The sequence below is a fragment of the Podarcis tiliguerta genome, assembly GCF_965153285.1.
Source record: "Podarcis tiliguerta genome assembly, chromosome: 4".
NCBI classification, from domain to species: Eukaryota; Metazoa; Chordata; class Lepidosauria; order Squamata; family Lacertidae; genus Podarcis; species Podarcis tiliguerta.
The window spans coordinates 62,271,454-62,291,856 of NC_139537.1; the positions used below are offsets into that span (position 1 = coordinate 62,271,454).

At 38.4% G+C, this 20,403-nt stretch overlaps 1 protein-coding gene across 2 annotated transcripts in view; it reads left to right on the plus strand.

Moving 5' to 3' along the window:
- Positions 1–17,240, plus strand: part of RPS6KA3 (ribosomal protein S6 kinase A3) — a 42,446-nt gene extending 25,206 nt beyond the window's left edge. Inside the window, exons 10-22 of one of the 2 annotated variants that reach the window (XM_083439410.1) lie at positions 1,567–1,637; positions 3,857–3,945; positions 4,044–4,108; positions 4,199–4,301; positions 4,905–5,029; positions 6,126–6,251; positions 6,631–6,720; positions 6,946–7,104; positions 7,569–7,730; positions 8,454–8,530; positions 9,227–9,344; positions 10,412–10,552; positions 11,322–17,240. In XM_083439410.1, the coding sequence (XP_083295536.1) occupies positions 1,567–1,637; positions 3,857–3,945; positions 4,044–4,108; positions 4,199–4,301; positions 4,905–5,029; positions 6,126–6,251; positions 6,631–6,720; positions 6,946–7,104; positions 7,569–7,730; positions 8,454–8,530; positions 9,227–9,344; positions 10,412–10,552; positions 11,322–11,444 (1,449 nt within the window). In that variant the 3' untranslated portion in view covers positions 11,445–17,240. The remainder of the gene's footprint in view (positions 1–1,566; positions 1,638–3,856; positions 3,946–4,043; positions 4,109–4,198; positions 4,302–4,904; positions 5,030–6,125; positions 6,252–6,630; positions 6,721–6,945; positions 7,105–7,568; positions 7,731–8,453; positions 8,531–9,226; positions 9,345–10,411; positions 10,553–11,321) is intronic. The other variant, XM_083439411.1, reaches the window with a different exon arrangement.
- The last annotated feature ends 3,163 nt before the right edge of the window (positions 17,241–20,403 follow it).

Sequence of the window (20,403 nt, forward strand, 5' to 3'; positions counted from 1 at the left end):
AAGCCCTCTTGTGCAACAGAAGCCCTTGGGCCAGGTTTGTTAGGTGAATTTTGCCCTATACGTATATATGATAGCAAACTGAAATGATATTTTGCAATACAGTGGGCCTACCACTTACATGAGGGTTCGGTTCTGGGGGTCTACATGGAAAGGCAAATTCAAAACTGCACAAAGTCAGGAACCCTCAGAACCAGCCCCTGTGAGGGGTTGCTTACCAGGCTCTGGGAAGCTCATGGGAGAGCCACAGGAATGCTCCTGGAGCCCTCCCACCACCTTCCGAGAGCCCAATAAGTGAGGTGGAGGGCTTAAAAAACACTTTGCACAGCAGGAAAACCTGCTGGGAGCACGGGTGGGTGGGTAGCGGAAATAAATGAAGATTGGGGAACGGCAGGTTTTCCCCGCTCTCCATTTTCCAATTTATTGCCCCACCCTACCCGTATAAGGTTGCGATTTCATAAGTAAAGTGATTTTAAGTTGCGGGCCCGCTGTACACTGTTGTCCCTGACTTTTACATTGTTTCTTAGTTGGATGCAATTCAATAATACTTCCTTAATTACATAACAGATAAATTTGTTTGACAGAAATGTTCTGTACTCTTATTTTAAAGTTAACTTTGATGCAGTTTTAAGGGCCACAATTTTAGACTCTGGGTTAAGGAACACCATAGTTAATATTAGTTCTAACATGCTACTTAACCCTAGTTAACTGGCATGGGAGGCAAGGCTACTAAAAGGAAGCATAAGTTCCTGAGTCTTGCTCTCAGTTAGATTAAATAGATCAGTTCTGAGAAACTTAGAACCCAAAATAAGTTAAGATACACCTAATGATTAGAATAAATATAGAGTAGTAAGCAGCCTTTTTATTGACCCTTACAGAATAAAAGACTTGTTATAACCTACTGATGTACACTTAACTCTGTGGGTGTTAACACAAGCACATTTTTTATATTGGAGAATTGTAGAGTTGGAAGGGACCATGAGGGTCATTTAGCCCAACTTCCTGTAGTGCAGTAATATTTTGCTCAACATGGGGCTCAAATGCACAACCCGGAGATTAAGAGTCTCATGTTCTACCAACTGAGCTATCAAGAGAGTGGATATTTTTTCATAAATCACGTACAAAGTTTGTGTTTGCTCAGATTTAAGACAACAGCAATATTTTCTTACAAGTAGACAAAATGAAAAGTGTGCTTTATTCAAAATAGCAGCCTTTTTATTTTTAGCTTCAAATGCACATTAGATGTAGAAATGTACAACTAGATACTAGCATCTGAATTAGGTTAACATGCACTGACTGCATCAAAGGTAGATGTGTTAAACTCCTGAAAATGTAAAAAGTTATGCTGCAGAACATTATTATGCAGAGTTATTGGTTGGTATGCACTATTTGTTTTATAAACAAGGTTCTACTAGTTTTGTCAAAGAGAGGAAGGTGGTTGTTGCTGTTATTATCTATTTCCCACCTTTCACCCTAAGGTCCCAGGGTGGGTTACAACAATCAAATGTGATGTTGAAAAGAAATTACCTGGTCTTTTAATATGATTGATGGAAGTTTTACTTTATACAGTTTGAAATGCTCACTGGTACTCTACCTTTCCAAGGGAAAGACAGAAAAGAAACCATGACACTGATTCTCAAGTGAGTACACTCTTCTTATACGTATATCTCATCACGTATTCTACTGGGGATGCCCTCCATGCTGCAATCTCTAATTTCTACTATTCCCTCATTTTATATCCTGACTCCATAATGCATCCTGCTAATGTCCTTTTCCACTCTACTGTCCTTCCTATCAAAAGCTGTACGGACACTTAGTCCAGTACTTCTCTAATACATAATAATGTATTTGCAGTCCCATTATCTCCTTTAAAAGTTACCAAATTATATTCTCCTTGATCTGTTATTATTTTCACCATCCTGAAAATTCTAGTGGAAAAATGTCTTAACGTTCCCTTTTCGTTACTACTGTCATAAACCATTTGTCCTTCCGGTGCCTCTCCTGTTTCTGAAACCTATCCTTATCCTTGCATACTGATTTAATTCTAACACTCCTGACAAGTGGGTGAAATTAAGGCTTGCATTGTAGATTATCATCTAGCTACAGTATACCTCTGGTATACTTAATGCATTTTTTATTTTTCAATCTGGATACAAAATTTGATACTGTGGAATATACCTATAGCCTAGGTTGGCTGTAGTCATATATCAATATATCAGACTTGGTCATATAATAGATCTATATCTGACTACTATTGTTATACTTCTGAAGCAACTTGAATGTCTTTTGGTCTTTGCTATGTATATACACTCTCATACTTTCTTGGTCACTATGTCTTACCTACCACTCCTGTGATAAAGGCAGAGGATAGTATTCAGCTTTGTTTTACTCAGAGTAGACTCAATGAAATTAGTGGGCCTAAATTAGTCATGTTTGTTAATTTTTATGGGTCTACAGTGAGTAAAATGTGGTTGAATACCACCCAGTACTTTTGCATGGCGCTAGACTTAATTCTCCATAAGGGGTCTGGTTTTTTATAATTTATAAACTTGTGATTGTATTTCATATTTAGTCTGTCTGTTCCCCCTCTACTGATATTATCATTTTATTCCACAGTTTATAACTTTGGTTTCTTTAGCCATGATCAGCCTGAATCAAAGACAGATTTTCTGTGTCTATTTTGTGCTAAATTATCAAGGCATGTTTTTGTATATAACTGTCAAAAAAGAAACAAGATGGCTCTCATTCATGCAGCTGTATAATCTAGAAAGTTTCTGGTTGGAGCAGGGTTGTGTTTTGCTCAACAGTAACCGGTTATGAATCAAATATTTTCAGAAGAATCTGCTGTAACGCGAAGTGGTTAATCATAACATTCCAAGGACATTGTGTGTTTCTAGTTAGTTGAGCTAAAATTAATCAGTGTCTCTTTGCTAGATGCAAACCAATGGAATTCCTGCAGAAACTGTTCCAGGAAATGATTCTCATTTAGTTACAGAAGAACCAGTTAGCCTTTCCCAGTTGGTTTGCAGTGATCCAAGCAGTTTACCTCACTGGTTTCAGGGAACAGGATCAACGGATTAAACAAGAATGTATTCCATCATAGTACCTTTTACATTGAGTGTGGCCTATTAAAGCATTGCTGTAGTTCATAGTGTTCACTCATAGCGTTCCTTTTCTGTTTATGAATTCCAGTTACTGAAATGAAGAGTGGAAAGTACATGTGAAAGTTAGCAGAAGCATGAGTACTGAGGAGTGATCTTAGGCGTTCTGTTCTCTTACTAATTCCTCCTTTGGCTTTACTGGCATTGCTATCATGCTAAAAAGAGAGAGAGAGATTTTTAGGCTGCTGGATATACACAACCCTACCAATGCATGTGAAAAATTAAATTAAGAGAGACCATAGATGGCAATGAAATACAATATTTGTGTTTCCTTTCCATAATTTTCCATTATGTTTAGTTTCTGAAGTTCCAGGATCGCACAGTTGGAATAGGAATTTTTGTGTGGAAGCAACATTTGGGCCTTTTTGTGTGTTTTCACCTACTTTATTTTCAGGCAGGAATGACAGCTAGTAGTTTCCACCCAGTTGTGCAACAGACTTCCCCTTGTTTCCTTTCCCCTGTCGCCCACCCCCACTTTTCACCTGGTGTACTTTTGAGGATCCTCCAACCCTCTGGAGCAGAATTTGGAGGCACAGGGAAGGCTTCAGGGAGAGGGGAGGAAAGGGGGATGCGCCATTGCAGAAGGGGAAGCCTGCTTGTGCAGCATTTGCTGTTCACCAAGTGTTGAGTTTAAAACAAATGAACGTGGCATTTCCACTATAAACTTTGTATACGGTTAATGTGTTTTTATTCTACAGAGCCAAACTTGGAATGCCTCAGTTTTTAAGTCCAGAAGCTCAGAGTCTTCTCCGAATGCTTTTCAAGAGAAACCCTGCAAACAGATTAGGTAAAGAATTTAATTAAGTTATCTACTACATACTTCAACATTAAGCTAAACAAATCCCTAATATATCTGCTGTTATGTTCATTGCTGACCTCGGATAGGTGCAGGTCCTGATGGAGTTGAGGAAATTAAGAGGCATCCATTTTTCTCCACAATAGACTGGAATGTAAGTACACACAACGGAGTAAAACACACTTACAACATTTCATGTTAATTGTGTTACAGCTTTCTAACGTGTTAAATATATTTGTCTTAGAAATTGTACAGAAGAGAAATTAATCCACCATTTAAACCAGCAACTGGTAGACCTGAAGACACATTTTATTTTGATCCCGAATTTACAGCAAAAACTCCAAAAGGTAGATATATATATACTGTTTTCTCAGGTGGTTTGGGAAAGTTACAGTTTTAATCTTAATCACATGCATCATTTTTAACTTTTATGAGTCTAGGGTATACAAATGAAATAAATCAGTCACACAGTTGCTATACATGAGAAACAGGCAAACAACCTCAATTTTGTGTTACTCCCTTGGTTTTGTGTTACCTGACACATAGGTGTCCTTTTAATCTGACTTGAGTATGCAGCAGGTCTTTCTTGCCAAGATCTTGTGTCCTTCATGTTCTACCAAAATCGGTGTTCCATTTGGTTGGGATAGGGAAGATGGCCTTTTCAGTTACCATTCCTGGGACTCAGTTTTTAGATAGAGAGGCCTATCCCTCACTGTTACCTTCCAGCACGATATGATGACTGGGTTGTTCCGTCATGTATTTGACCTGACAACTGACTAAAATGGTATGCCGCTTTTTAAAATATTCTGATCTTTGTTGCCTGTCATATTGTTGTTTTGTTCTGATCATAATTTGAAACGCAGCTTTTTGTGCAAACTGCCTTAGGCATTTTTGTGAAATATTTCTAGAAGAGGAATATCTTAAATAAAATAAAATATTTTTTTTCCCAGATTCACCTGGTATTCCACCTAGTGCTAATGCTCACCAACTTTTTCGGGGCTTCAGTTTTGTAGCTATCGCAACCGATGATGAAAGTCAAGCAATGCAGACATCTGTTGGGCACTCGATTGTTCAGGTGAATGGTCATTAACTATTCGCATTGGCTGGTATTTAGGGGCCTGCAAGGAGATCAGATATTGCTTGCACAATATGTATGCACAAGCTGTGCCCAAAGGATAGATAATCAAGTTTCACATATTGAAGGATTTCCACATGCAGAAAATGATATTTGGAAGTGGATGCATTTCTTCCTCAAGCTGATTATATTACTGGTTTGCATGAGGAAAAAAGTCCTTGCTGTGCAGAAGGCCATGGAAGTATTTCTGTGACATTAATCTCTTTTTGTTTTTGTTATCTGTAGCTTGCTGTATCTCAAGAGCTCAAGCTACTTAATGTCTTGAAGTTATTTCCACATGCAAAGTAAACAAGTAGACTGCTTTTTCTCTCTCATATTCTGTCCTTGTTTTTGGCTCTATCAGTTTAATTTGAATAGCTTTCACTACTTATGTGCTCATAACAGACCAGTTCTACTTTGCATGTGTTATTAAACATTTTATTCGCCTTTTCGTTATGTCCAATTTGAGACATTTTATTCAGAAAATAAAAATTATCAGTTAATAATGCTTTGGGGCACATAACCTTAAACAAGCCTTTGGCAAGCTGGTGTCCTCTAGATACTGTAGTTCAAAACAAATGGAGGGGACCAGGTTTGTGAAGGTTGCCTAAAACCACGAATTAGTGTTGTGTGCAGAGGCTAGAGTGGAAAACTGTTTAATGGCTTCCATAGAAGCCAGACTATGTAGCAATGGTTGAAAGTTAACTTCTATATTCCAGCTTGTTTGGAAGCGATTAAGCATAGTTCCTAGTTTCGATTGCAGCTTCCTTGCTTGTTGCCCCACACATGTAAAGGAAGGAGCAAATGAACTATATGCTGAACCAAGGGGTAATATGAAAACCAGCCGTTTGTGTCTTTCCACACTATTCAGTGTGTTTGAACATATTATTTAGGTTGGAGAGGATGTGAAAATCAGAGTGGAAAATGCTTCCTTTTAAAAGTTCAATATTATTAGTTGTACAAACAATTCATTACTGATAAAGATTTGTTCTAAAATATAAAGATCTAAATTGGATATTTGTAAAGAATGCATTAATTGATTATGTTATTTTGGTAGCAGTTACACAGGAACAGCATTCAGTTTACTGATGGATATGAAGTCAAACAAGATATAGGAGTTGGCTCCTATTCGGTGTGCAAGAGATGTATACATAAAGCAACAAATATGGAATATGCAGTAAAGGTAATTAATTGTTTCAAGCATCCATAATGTTAGCACATTCTCAGTGCACTGAGGTAATTGGGTAACAGAGGCTGAGAAGCATTTTGAGGGCTATAGGTTAAGATGAGGGGAGACTGTTATAGGCTTGTGGTGAGGTGGCTTCGGCAGCTAAAGGAGATTGAGGAACTGGAAAAGCAGAAATCTGCAAACACCCAATTAATGAAAGTGTTATGAGCTTAGAAGAAAAACTGGTTTGAAGAAGGGTGGCTCTTCACACAAAAATGCTGTTTCAAATCCTCTGAGAGACTTAAAACAGTGGTTGTAGGTATGAAACAATATTGACATTGGGAAAACTGAGTTAATAATATAGTTATTGGTTCAAATATGTTTGCTCTTTTAGATAATAGACAAGAGTAAAAGAGATCCCACAGAGGAAATAGAAATCCTACTACGATACGGACAGCATCCAAATATTATTACTCTCAAAGATGTAAGTAGATGATTAGCAGCTTTATTGCAATTCAGGCATAAATATGATGCTTTTGACATGTACAGTATTTAATCTTTCATTAGGAGTCTGCAAATGCACTTGCTGGGTTAGTGGAATGAAGACTGTTATGCCTTTCGATTTCAGTGGGTGTACTCGGAGTATGACTAATGTTGAATACAACTCTGTGCACAACTGAGCACTTAAATAATGTGTTACACTTTTCAGGTGTACGATGATGGGAAATGTGTGTACCTGGTAACAGAACTTATGAAAGGAGGAGAGCTGTTGGACAAAATCCTTAGGCAAAAATTTTTTTCAGAAAGAGAAGCCAGTGCTGTTCTACTGACAATAACAAAAACTGTTGAATATCTTCATGCACAAGGAGTAAGTCTGCGTTCTTGAGGGATATATTTAAAATGCACTACCTAGTTAATACAGCAGATAAGTTATTCCATTGTTACAGCTCTTAAAGCTTTCATTTTATTTTAAATTCTCCCATCTGATCTGTAAGCATTAACTAATTAGATGCTAGTTTGCAATAGTTTGTTAGTTTGTGTAAATAGGAACCCAAGAGCCAGTTCATAACTTTTCAGTAGATATGGTGAATAAGGGCAAGCATACAAGTACCTTATGGATAATTAACGCGTAAGAATGAATGCTCATGAATATATATATATATATATATATATATGACCCAAAATGATAGACTATGCTCAATTAATTTATTTTGCAGTAAAGGGATGTTGATATTGGATACATTATATTCTTTTTAAATGTGGAAGGACATACAAAATAAGAATTCCATGCTTTTAAAAGAAACAACAGCCATGTTTGTTTGGTTGGTTTAGGTTGTACACAGAGACTTGAAACCTAGCAACATCCTTTATGTTGATGAATCTGGCAATCCGGAATCTATTCGAATTTGTGACTTTGGCTTTGCAAAGCAGCTGAGAGCAGAAAATGGCCTTCTAATGACTCCTTGTTACACAGCAAATTTTGTTGCTCCTGAGGTAACTATCAGTATAGTTCTTTGGTGTGGAGGTGAGAGTGTGCAGTCTTATGACCTGCTTCTGATTCCTTAACTTGGGTAAAGTTACATGTGTCCTGGGCTTCCGTTTTGGCCCTATATATTGGGCTGCGCAAGCCACAGTGCTTTTCAGAGTTAGAGGTAGAACACAAGGCATTCCTGCCCCCTCTTTTTAAGAGTTTTGAGACTGTTGATACATCAGGCGGTGCACAAATGATTTAATGCTTTGTTTACCTCATAGTTATTAAGCAGAAACAATATAGTTCCTCCCCCTTTTAGTGTACTTCTATACTGATGTAGTCTTTTGAGGGTTCTTATTTTACTTGAACAGAATTTTCCTGTTTCGTATTTCTTTTTGAAACAGTCCTGTGGTGGCTGTACAGTGGAATTGTCTTCACCCTGTGTGCTTGCTTCAGTGGAGTGACTTTTAAATAACTCACACATTTTTTCTTAAATGTATAATAGAAGATTCTCACTCCTTCAATACTTGCACATTTTAGGTAATAATAAATCTGCTCTGGAGGGTCACCCACCCTCTGGAGCAGATGTTGGATGTGTGCAGGAGACAGTGGGGAAAGAAGAGGGTTAGAAGAAAAACTGTTGATGAGTGGATGCCTGCTTGTGCTGCATTGGATTCCACCCATTTTTCATAACCAAAGGAATTGGCTTTTTCTTCAGAAACTAATGAAAACATTGCTTTCCATAGGTTTTAAAAAGGCAAGGCTATGATGCTGCATGTGACATATGGAGCCTTGGTGTTCTGCTTTATACAATGCTGACTGGGTATGTTTGTAGGTTCTAAATTGGAAATTGTTACATTAATTTGTAAAAGTGGATTAGAGGTTCTTGTAGCTTTTCATCTCAGAATTTCAAAACTAAGTTGATATTCTCTTGTGTCCACAAGGTATTGCCTGTGTATATACTCTGTCCTACTCTGTTGCCTTGAGATCTGCTCATGTCCCCTTGCCCCGTTGTTCTGCTGTGCCTTCTTGTTCCTTCTCCCCAGTCATTCATTCATGAGGCAGATAGTGGTGATGAGAGATGAAGCTGCAGGGCTAATAGCAATACTGAATAGGTTTCAGTATTTTCTATATAAAATTAATAACTCTTTTATTTCTGCCCTGTCCATCTGACTGGGTTGCTCCAGTCACTCTCGGTGGCTTCCAGTGTATACAAAAACATAATAAAACATTAAACGTTGCAGGGCTGCCTTCAGATGTATTCTGAAGGTTGTATAGTTACTTATCCCCTTGACATATGATGATGGGAGGGCGTTCCACAGGGTGGGTGCCACTACCGAAAAGCCCCTCTGCTGACTTTCCTAAGTCTGCTGAATTCAGTAAAGATGACAAGCTACTTCCTAACATGAATTTCCCCATAATATGAATATGCATTACTATTTTAGTGTCGTTGCAACTTGTAGTGGCTGGAAGTTAACAAGGAACTCAAAATCTTTGTGATTGTTATTATTATTTCTAGCTACACTCCATTTGCAAATGGTCCTGATGATACTCCAGAAGAAATTTTGGCACGAATAGGCAGTGGAAAGTTCTCTCTCAGTGGTGGATACTGGAATTCTGTTTCAGATACAGCAAAGGTAGCATATATGTTCTATCCGTTGTATGTTAGATGTGTTTTTGTATAACGTTTCATGGCGACATCTGAAATAGTCAACAATTTATTGTTTAACCAACTAGATGATTATAAGACTACATCACTGTAGATAATCAAAGTTGAGCATTTAAGTAAAATTATGTCCATGATAAAAGAAACGAGGCAAATGGGCATCCCTTGCATTAGATCTAGAGAGAGATCAGCAGAACTCTGGTCCTGAAACAGCACTTTCTTGACTCCTGCAACCCCTTGAAAGCCACTGTTGAGAGTCTAGCATTCCTCTGGAATGATATGTGATGGTACATGAGACTGAGGTCAGAAGACACAATTTGTTTCCTCCCTTTAAGTCACTTATTTGGAAGTAAATGCACACACTTGGAAGTACACAGCTGCAAGAATTGGGGAAGCACTCTTCCAAGATTAGGAAAATGTGGGCTTTTCACAGGAATTGTCTTCAGCTGAATAGAACTTAATGAGGATGGAGGTACTTGCAATCAGGGTAAAGATATGAGGCAGTAGACAGATGCACTGATGCCTTATCTGCAGATGCAGAAGGTGGGGGGAGAGGAGGAGCTAAGCAAAAAGGGACAAAGCTTGCTGAAAACAGAAGATGCTTTCAGCCCTGCCACCCACTCAGTTACAGACCATGCTTAGGATATTTGGGGGGCATGTCACTAATCTTATAAATTATAAATGAATATGCATTTCCTTCCAGTGATAGAAGTTGCAGACTATGTCTTTAAAATGTGATGGACAACTTAAACAAACAAACCACCATTGGAACTCTAGTATGTTGCTGAATGGTGATTTATTTAAATTAATATCCTCCAGATGTTTTTAAGAAGTCTCTCTGTATTCCTGCTCCTCTTTCTTGATAACAGACCTTTATCCCTATAGCATTTGAAAATATATTTGGAAATATGAGAAATGAATAATCTGAAACATTTTTATCTGAGTGTATGTAGTTTTGTGAGATTCAAAATCTTAGATTTGTTGCATATTTTAAGCCTTAAAACGCATGCCTAATTAGTTCTGTTATATTATTAATAGGACTTGGTTTCAAAAATGCTTCATGTTGACCCTCATCAGAGGTTGACTGCTGCCCAGGTCTTGAGACATCCATGGATTGTCCACTGTGACCAGTTGCCTCAGTTCCAGCTAAACAGGCAAGATGCTCCACATCTTGTGAAGGTAAAAACACGCATTTGTATAACTGTGTTTTTTCATCTCCCCCCCCCCCTTTAAATTTGCAATCTGCCTGCATATCCTTCCATTTTCCCAAGTACCCTGTCACTGGCTGCACTTCCATTCCATAGAGTGTCCCATTACTATTCCTACCCCTCGCCCCATTAAACTGCAGTTTCTACTTCCGTTTTGTTGTTTGTGCCTGCTAGATTTTCTGAAGCTACATACCACTTGCAGCACTGATTTGCTGAAATTCTGTAATAGTACTTCCATCACTGGGGAAACAAACTGTTACACTGTTAAACAGGGACTCCCTTCTCTATAGCTTAAATCACAATTCAGTTATAGATGTCTGTGGATTCAGTAACAATGTAAAAATGTACCTAGTTTGTATTATTCTATTTGTCACCAGCTCTGGCCTGCAGGATCAAAATGTAAAAATGCCCAATAGAATACGGAACATGGAGTGTTTAGAGAGTCCTTCTCCCTAGGCTTATAATCTAAAAGACACAAAGGAAAAGGAATTGGTAGCGGGGGAAAGAAAACTCAAGTCACTATATCCCCAGACACTGTGGGCAATGTGAACCAAAATGACACAAAATAAATCTAGAGCTGTGGAAACGACGCTTCAGTGTTAAAAAAAAGTTGGATTTGTGAAGAGTGGGTCAATTTGCACATTATAATGTGCTGCTTGTTTAAACTAAAAATAGCCCCTAATCACTTTTATTGATTTTGAATCACATTACAATTATTTTTTCAACCTTTTTATTTTTAGGGTGCCATGGCTGCTACATACTCAGCATTGAACCGCAATCAGTCGCCAGTTTTAGAGCCAGTGGGCCGTTCTACCCTTGCTCAGCGAAGAGGAGTCAAAAAAATTACCTCAACTGCCCTGTGAAGTGACCTTAGTTGAAAAATGTGGTACCATAATACGATGATAGCACAAATCATGGCAACAGGTAGCACATATCCAAGATACCTGCAAGCACACTGTTCCAGCTGGTACCTATTATGCTGCTGCTCCTGCTTTCATCTGTTCTTGCTTTAAACTATCAGTGGCAAAATATTGCCCTTCAGATGGAATATAAAGTGGAATCAATGGGAAATGAACTATTCATGGAGATAGTAGAATTCCATACACCCGTCACATTAAATACACTGAATGAAGCACTCTCTCCCCATATAGCATTATTTTTATAGGGAATATTTTTACTCCCTTTAAAATATTCTTCGTTACATGTATGGATGGACAGATTATGTTAAGCACTTAGCTTAAACAGTATGTTTATATTAGCACTGTATTATTTGTGCCATCCAGCATTTTATATGTTTTTGTAAACTTTTCATAAGCAGTACATTTCTGTACTGTTTCCTTTTACATGCCTTCTATTTAGACTAATTGAATTTGACAATTACGTTTGATTAAATGGTTAATCAATATGGTTAACATCTCTAAAGCAGCTTGACTGTTAAACAGCTATTGAATGTAATTCTGTGAATGTGTTTTGTGTATGTCTCTCCACAGACATATGGTTAGAAGTCATGGGAATCCAGAGCTGTTGACGGATTTAATGGCACATTAGGTTTCTCACCATCAGACATGTGGAATTGAATCTGTACTGACATGAAAAAGCAACTGTGTATCTCCAGTGTGCATGTCCTTTTTGTGGACATTGGACACCATGGCAAAATAGTTTAACCAGTTTTGTTGTGTTTAGTTGTAATTGGTCATCTAAAACCCAAAACTTTGCTGCTTCAAGAGTAGGGATAACTCTTCCACAGAGCTAAACTGAAATAGGGTGGGAAATGGAACATTTAAAGCTAAAGCAGTGCATTATCTGTTAATGAGCATGCCAGCAAAAGAAAAAAAGTCAGGAAATTGCAATTAGGAGGTTGGCTGAACTTGGGCTATTTTCAGCTTGCAATCCAAAGCAGAATGGCATTTGAGTTGAATGGGGATGTGCCCAGTGTCTTTAGCCTTTCCTAGTGGCTCTGCTATTAACATTGGACTTTTGGTCATTGCTAGTCAATCAGCTGGCCAGCTAAGGCTACAATCCTAACCACACATAACTGATGACTAAGCCTGAAGACCACAGTGGGGCCTGGACTTTGTTTTTATTATTTTAATGAGAAAGTGGGGAAAGGTCTGTGTTCCCAGCTTGTTTGAATTGTCTTGGAGTACTTGTTTTCTGGGAAATATTGAAGTTGTATTTACTAAAAAGTTCGATATGTTGAAGTACAGCATAATTTTGACGGATCATCCCAGAGTTCTGCCAAAGAATTTTTTTTTATTTAATAGCAGTGTTTCTGAGTTTTGAAAACAATTTAGTCCTAATTCAGTGTGTTAAACAAAATAGCAGCAAGATAGGCAGTGAGTAGTAGTTTTCTTGGGTCTAACAAATGCTTACCTTTTCTAAGGTCACTCAGCCCCATATAGTATTCTTAGTCTTCCTCTTGTAGTAACTTCTAGTGCTCTGCATCATGCCTTGCCTTACAAACTCATGCAATTCCTTTGGTTTTGTTGTTCCAGGTTATTTTATTTTTTATTTATAAATAGTATTTCGAAAGCATGCTTTTTCTTTCCTTCCACATCAGACTAGTCTGCAAATCAAGCCTGTGCTTAGAAGCTGCTAATCTAGCCACCCAGAGGCCTTTAATTTACTGTCTCTTTATTTGTTGCATTTTGAAATCCAGTTTTCTTCTGTTATGTTTGGAAATCTTTTTAATAATTAGACAAGTTGCCAGCAATCTTCCTTGCAGCAACAAATCCAAAATTGCTCATGCCCTCTGTCCTCAATCTCATAGTTAAAGATGCAATTGTTACTCAATGACATTTCATGTAGCTGTGGTAGAACTAAAATATCTGGGCAGTGAACATCCCTTATTCTTCATTCATGTGATTTGGAGTGTTTTGTGCAAAGAATGAGCCAGCTACCTTTTCTAGTTGGGTTTCCTGAATATTGTCTCTGAAGTATTGATCTAATATTGTGGATTCAGAGTATCAGCATAGGAATTGGTGCTGGGGGGCTGCAGGGGGAATTGGCAGACATCTCCCTGTCCTCCTGTGTAAGCCTCTGCTGTTTCTCAGACCCCTTTTTAAGTGGAAAGGCAATACTGGACCCAAACATCTTATGCTTCTTTTACACTATTTTTAATCAGATATTTTCAATAGGCTGCTATTTTAGCTCTGTGGGCCTTCGTGTATTTCATTCTTAACTAGAGTAGTCCTCAACTACTAGTTGATCAGCACAATAATACCTCTGAAGCACTTACGACGCAATTCATAACTGTTTAATCAGACATTCCATTTGTGTCTCTGGACTTGTGAAGAGGCAAGCTAAAAAAACTCAGCATTTTTTTTAAAATACTCCGTTCCCCACAAATAACTTAAATCAGCCCAAAGGAAGGAAGCATATCATTTCCATAGTCAAGCTTATTCAATCTTGTCATAGATGGGCTAGCTTAAGTTGTAACATAGCTATCATATCCTAAATTTGATAAGGATGCTAAAATGCTTGCAGCTATTGGCTAAAATCCAGTATTTTGGCAAATCATTTTAAAATAATTCAATAGCAACGTAAGAGATATCAATATTGTTCTCCTTGGCATTAACGAACAATTGCCTTGGGAAACTGAACTGATTTCTTGCAATAACTTGGGCTTTCTACCTGTGATCTCAAATTAGTTAACACATTTCACGAACCTGTAGGAAACTGTTCTAGTCTCGTGCAAAGGAAGACCTCTTTCAGGGATTGCTTTGTCATTGAAGGTTTTTTTTTTTGTCAGATGCTTTAAAGATGCTTGTCTTTTTGCACTTGCATTAGATCTATTCATAAGTCATCATTCTGCTTTGGAAGCTTTGCTCTTGAGAAAGAGGCACGTCTTAATTTAAATTGTTCCCTTAAAGTTATGTTTACAAAATAACTTTGCACAAGTTGGATTCAAGTATATCCAGTTTTGCATTGTTCGCTTGGGCTTTGCGACATCCAGCTTCTCATCTGGGGCCACTCAGGCTGCAACCCCACTTACTAGAAAGTAAGCCCTGATCAACACAATAGGATTTATTTCTGAGTAAATATGCAACAGAATTGCACTGTAAATCTGAAAATGTTACTCTTGAGTGAAAACTCACCAGACCCTAGAAAAATGTGAACTGCTTTAGGCGAGTGTTCGTTACTATGTCTCCCTAGAGTGAAATTCAGTTGTTCATCCTAGCATTGCTGCTCCAGCAGAACATTTCCACTAATGAAGGAAGAACAATGGGGATTATTTGTTGATTTCCCACTCCTTCTCCTTTCCAGAACTAATTTTCAGGGGCACTGAGGGCCATAGGCAGGACGGGGAGTCCAGAAAAAAATACCTCCCCTCTTCCTCTGTTAGCAGGTGCCACCTGCTGGATCACAGTCCTTGCGCCTTGTGTAGGAGCAGCAATTAGTTAGTCCCTAGTTACTAACTTACACCCTTTTTCTTATACAAGCACTCCTTCCTCTACCTAAACTCAGCTTTATAACAAGTTAGCTTTCTGGACAACACTCTACAGCAATAATGTTGGCTTGTTTCAAACAAGACACATCCAAATCCAGAATTTTTTTACTGTCTACATCCAGCTTTTCTTTGCTGTGTAGTAATGCATTAATATGGGAATGGAAAATGGTTTCAGTGTTGCACTGACTGTCTCATACTCACAAGGAGAATCAGTATCCTGTAAAAAAGATGTATAGGTGCACATGATTCAGAAGATAAGTTGTACTGCTTCAATTCTGGCTTTTTCTGAATACTTCAGGCAGTGATCAGGGAGGCTCATTTTCATTTTCTGTAAAGAAGTCCCTCAACTAACGGAAACGTATTTAAATTTAACCATTGATTTGGTTGGCCTTATTTTACACGTGGATATGCTCACCCCGGCTCAGTTATATGCTAGAAACTATTTAACACCAAGTAATTTTACAGTTCCTCTAGTGCTCACAAACCTGTCCCCTTTAGCGCTATTTCTTAGTAGGCTGATTTCTTAAAAGATTTTAAACCAAAGGATAAAATTTGCAACTACTGTAAAATATAACTGCAAACGCAAGTTACTTTTTATATCTGAGAGGAACCACCAATCTACTGCTGTTGCTTTCTGTCTGTTGCTTAAAATATTGGTATCAACAGTGCAGTTATCACTGAAGCCCCCCAAATATTCAAGAAATCATGCGTTTACTAAATTTGATTGAATTGTCAAACTAGTTGCTTTAAAATAGATTCTGTGATGGATGGCAAAAGGCAAACTCGTTTAAAGTGTTTAGGACTGTTGACTTACCCAAGATTTTTGGAGGGTAAGTTTGAAAAAATGTATTCACAATAAAATAGCCCAACTCAGTCCTTTAATCCTTTCAGTGATGATCACCTGCATAGTCACTTGGTTAGAACATGGTGCTGAAAAACCCTTTCATTGGTCTTCACTTGCTCACATTTTCCCTTCCACAAAGTTAATATTCCCTGTGTATTCTTAACTGTGGTAAGAGAAATAAATATGCCTACTCAGATTCAGAATTGGCACCTTTGAAACCACTTTAAAATGTCAGGACCCTTAAGACACTCATATGAATGTAAAGAAGTTACATTTTCATTACTCTCAATATATAAACTGGATATTCTGAATTTATTGCTACCTGATAGAGAGGTGGCAAGAATTTGTCAGCTTAATTTATAGCTCTGGTAATATGAAGCAGCTTTCCAAGGCCCAACAAGCCACCCTGTGACAAGATGTCAAACCGCAGGATTTTCCTCAAATACGCACTGTACTGGTTTTATGACATCTCAAAAGTACGCTTTACTGTATTTTCTTTTCCCTACAAGGTATGATATGGAAAGAAAGAAAGGGCTTGAGAACCGCAGTTGGATGTCCAGCAAAACAAAATAAATTAGTAGTTATGTTCTCAATATCCGAGCAGGAGAAAACTGAGATTTCTTACAATCGTTCTTGTTAGGTTAGCTGTCTGTCAAGACCAAGCAAGCAAAGTATTTAAAATTGATTTTTAAATACAGAATCAGGGCATAAGGAAATAATTGTATGTAGTTTTGTTGTAGTAAATGTAGTAGATGAACTGAAGCATTGCTTTTCTGGTAATGGAAAGGAAGGCTTTTGCTCAGAGGCATGTGAATCCTTGGTAAGCAGTAATGAATGGCTTTTAACTCATGAAAGTGATGTATATGATTAGCTTTATCTTTATACTTCTGACCTAGGGAAAGTGCACTCATGAGGGATGTAATTATTTTAACAGTTTTAGTGAAGGGAGGGGGAATCTACATAAGAGATTTTTTTTTAATATCAGAAAATATTTTTCTACAGTTATGTACAATCATTCTTTATATTGACTTCTTCAGCATGGCATGCAAGTCTAAGGTACAACAAAAGGACCTGGCTGTATTGTACCTTTAGAGTAGAAAATTAAAATAGCATCTGTTGGATGCTTTTGTTAGCAACATAGAACTGAAGTGCTGATAAGGAGACTAAAGGACTGATAACTTCTGATGGTTTTATTGAGAGCTATGTATGTTTTCAAAAAATACTGTATATGTGTAATCAGAAATGTTCCTGATATAACCACAGATGAGCCTTGAAAGATACAATTGCTTGTATCCTTGTCAAAGGGCAGGTTTTGTAGTCTTCAAAAGAAATTGAATTTATACAGCAAATAAACTTTCAAAGATATATTAGTGTGTGCGTTTCAAGTAATCTGCCACTTCTCTCATTACAAAACAAATATTATTCATTAGTTGTCTGATTCTTAGCTTGTTCACATTATGTTGTATGGAATAGAGTCTCCTCCGTGCTCTCAAGCCTACTGTGCATGCCTGAATAAGTAGCAGAGGTGCCCACAAATAATAGTTGGCAAACATGCCAAACTAATGTTTTTAGACTCCTGTAGTAAATGAAGAATTTCTAGAGCAGGCAGAAGCTGGGTTAGAGACTTGCATGGCCTTCACGTCCAAAGTCCAGCATAACCTAGTATCTCCTACCCCTCTTCAGAAACTGCATATGATTATGCTGGCCTCTGGAACAGGCTTCTTGCACCAAAGCTTTGTGTAACCAACAAGAAACTCCCTACTGCAGCCAATCCCAGTGGAACTTGGTTGGACTGTCAGGGAGACCCACTTGCAAAGGAGCAATTAGAAGATTTAGGGAAGCTCCAGCTCATGGGCCCTCCTGCCAAATGAAAACCTGGAGAATAAAATACCATGAGCAAATGGAGATCCATTCATTTGATCATCAAGTATCAATGATCCTGACCCACCTAAAGATTCACAGGGTTTTCATTTGCTGGTAAGCTTTATATACATGTTTAAATAACCTTTGTCTTCCAAAATGCCAGTTTTTAAGAAGTCAAATGTTTAACTTCATTGGTATGAAATCTCCCATCCAACCTCCCTTCCTGTGCTGCATATTCTGGCATGGAACATACCAAGAAAAAAAAACACACCACACAATTCAGTTGTTGATAAGTGTATTCATAGCTGCGCGAAGTCCCATCCACAGGGAACCTGGGGTGTGGGGTAGCACGCTACATACTGTTAACACTGGTATGCTAAATTAGGCCTCTACAGTGACACTGGATTTCTGATGCCCTTGCCTCGCCAAACCAGTCAACTGCTGATCTCTCTTTGCTGCTGCAAACGGATGAAGCTATAATTTAGAACTGTGGCTTTCAAATTCTGAGCTAGAGAACAGGAGTTCTTCGAACTTATCAGATCTTCAATAAGATAATAGTGGATAAGCTTCCCTGAAAGGCAGTTTGCCAGTCCATAGCAATCTGCCTCTGTGATCTGCAACTACAGGATAAGAGTTCAGTATATTCTATTTAGAGCAGGGGAAGTTAATGTGGTGCCTCCAGATGTTGCTAGAGTAAAAGAAACACCATAGTACACCTGCATCAGCACAACTGGACTCCTTCATTTGCCCCATCTGCAACAAAAATGTGTCTTCTCCGTATTGGTCTCTACAGCCACAGTAGGTGCTGCAACTCTCGCAATGGTTTGACTTGATCCCCGAAGGCGCACACTTCCATTGTCTCCAGGATGCCAACCAGGATTCTCATCTTTCTTGACATTTCTTGACATTTTGCCATGTTGGCTGCGGATGATGGGAACTGGAGCCCAACGATGTGTGAAAGGTCACAGGGATCTCACCTCTGATGTTCTCAGTTGTATATTGGACCTAATCATTGCCCTATAGACCTAGTACTATGTACAGAATGGCTTTAGAAAAGGTCCCTAAATCTTTTCTTATTCACAAGATTCATTGGACAAGATAAAAGTTCTCTAAAATATACCATAACTTCTCTTTTTCAAGGTCTGATGAAAAACCCCACAGTCTATAAACATTTGTCCAACAAATCAGCTGGACAAGAGTAATTGAATTTGAAAATGACTGATCTAGGCTGACAGAGCTATGTTTATTTTTCTCACTGTCCACAAATTAGCATTATATCTAAAAGAAAGGTCAAAATCCAGAGTTGGGACAATACATTTATTAGGATCAATCAAATTAAAAAATAAGATAGCAAGCTTTCTTCAGAACACTCCAATTGTCAGGCAAAGGGGGGGAGGAAAAGGAAAGCTGCCCTGTGGTTGAAAAAATATAATCTGCATTAAATAGAGCACAGAAGATAGAGTTAGGGCCAGATGTTACTGTATTTACTTGCATGTAATGTTAATCTTTTTTGGCCAAATTACATTGCCAAAAATTAAGGTACACATTAGATTTGATGGCACATTTACATTCACCAGCAAATCCTCTTTTTTTTGTTTCAAGGTTCTGAAAATTGAGGTGCGCATTAGATTTGATGGTGCATTAGACTTGAGTGAATACAGTATATTTGCTCTATATCTGTGTCCTTCAGTGCACAGTGGAATATCATTTCCCATTGCTGGATCCCTATCTGCAATGGCACAGTAGCAGGAAGGTGGAAGCTCTCATTGAAGTGAATGGGATATTTCCCCCTTTATTCTAATTCCTCGTAGGCGCTGTGGTCTAAACCACTGAGCCTCTTGGGCCTGCCGATCAGGTTGGAGGTTCAAACCCCCATGACAAGGTGAGCTCCTGTTGCTCGGTCCCAGCTCCTGCCAACCTAGCAGTGTGAAAGCACGCCAAAAAGTGCAAGTAGATAAATAGGTGGCTGAGGCTGGACTTAACTGTCAGGATTTTACCTTTTTTTACTAATTTCTAACATGGGGCCTTGATCCTTATTGGGAGCATAGTGGAAGTACCCCTACTCAGAATGCTAGATTAATTAAGATTAACTCCCTTTGGCAAATTGATTTTAGAAACACCTATGGGCACAGATGTGGAGCTAACAAACCTAGTTTGGTCCTTAACTGCATTAGCTTTAACTCAAGGCAGTAAAGTCCGATACTGTATTCAGATGGTTAAAAATGATTTACGGTACCATCTGAATATAGGACTTGCCAAGTTCTTTCCAGCCATTATGTATTTGGCTTTTTGGCTTCTCTCATCCTATTGTTTCATAGAATCCTAGAACTGTAGAGTTGGAAGGGACCCTGAGAATCATCTAGTCCAACCCCCTGCCATGCAGGAATCTCAAATAAATCATAACAGAATCATAGAATTGTACATCACTTAAAATTAAACCCCTTCTTCACTGATTTAAGCCCCACTACATTTCTCTTTAATCTTAAAAAGTCATGGCTGGTGAGTGACGCGGGGCCGGATCAATATGGCACAGGAGCCTCAGAAAAACTGAAAAGAAGTACAGCCATTAATTAAAGAGAGAAAGATGTTCCTTAAGCGACTAGACCGGGGCGCCCTCCCCTGAGGAGGCAGAGGCTGCCTCTGAATGCTTGCCAGCTGCTGCGGA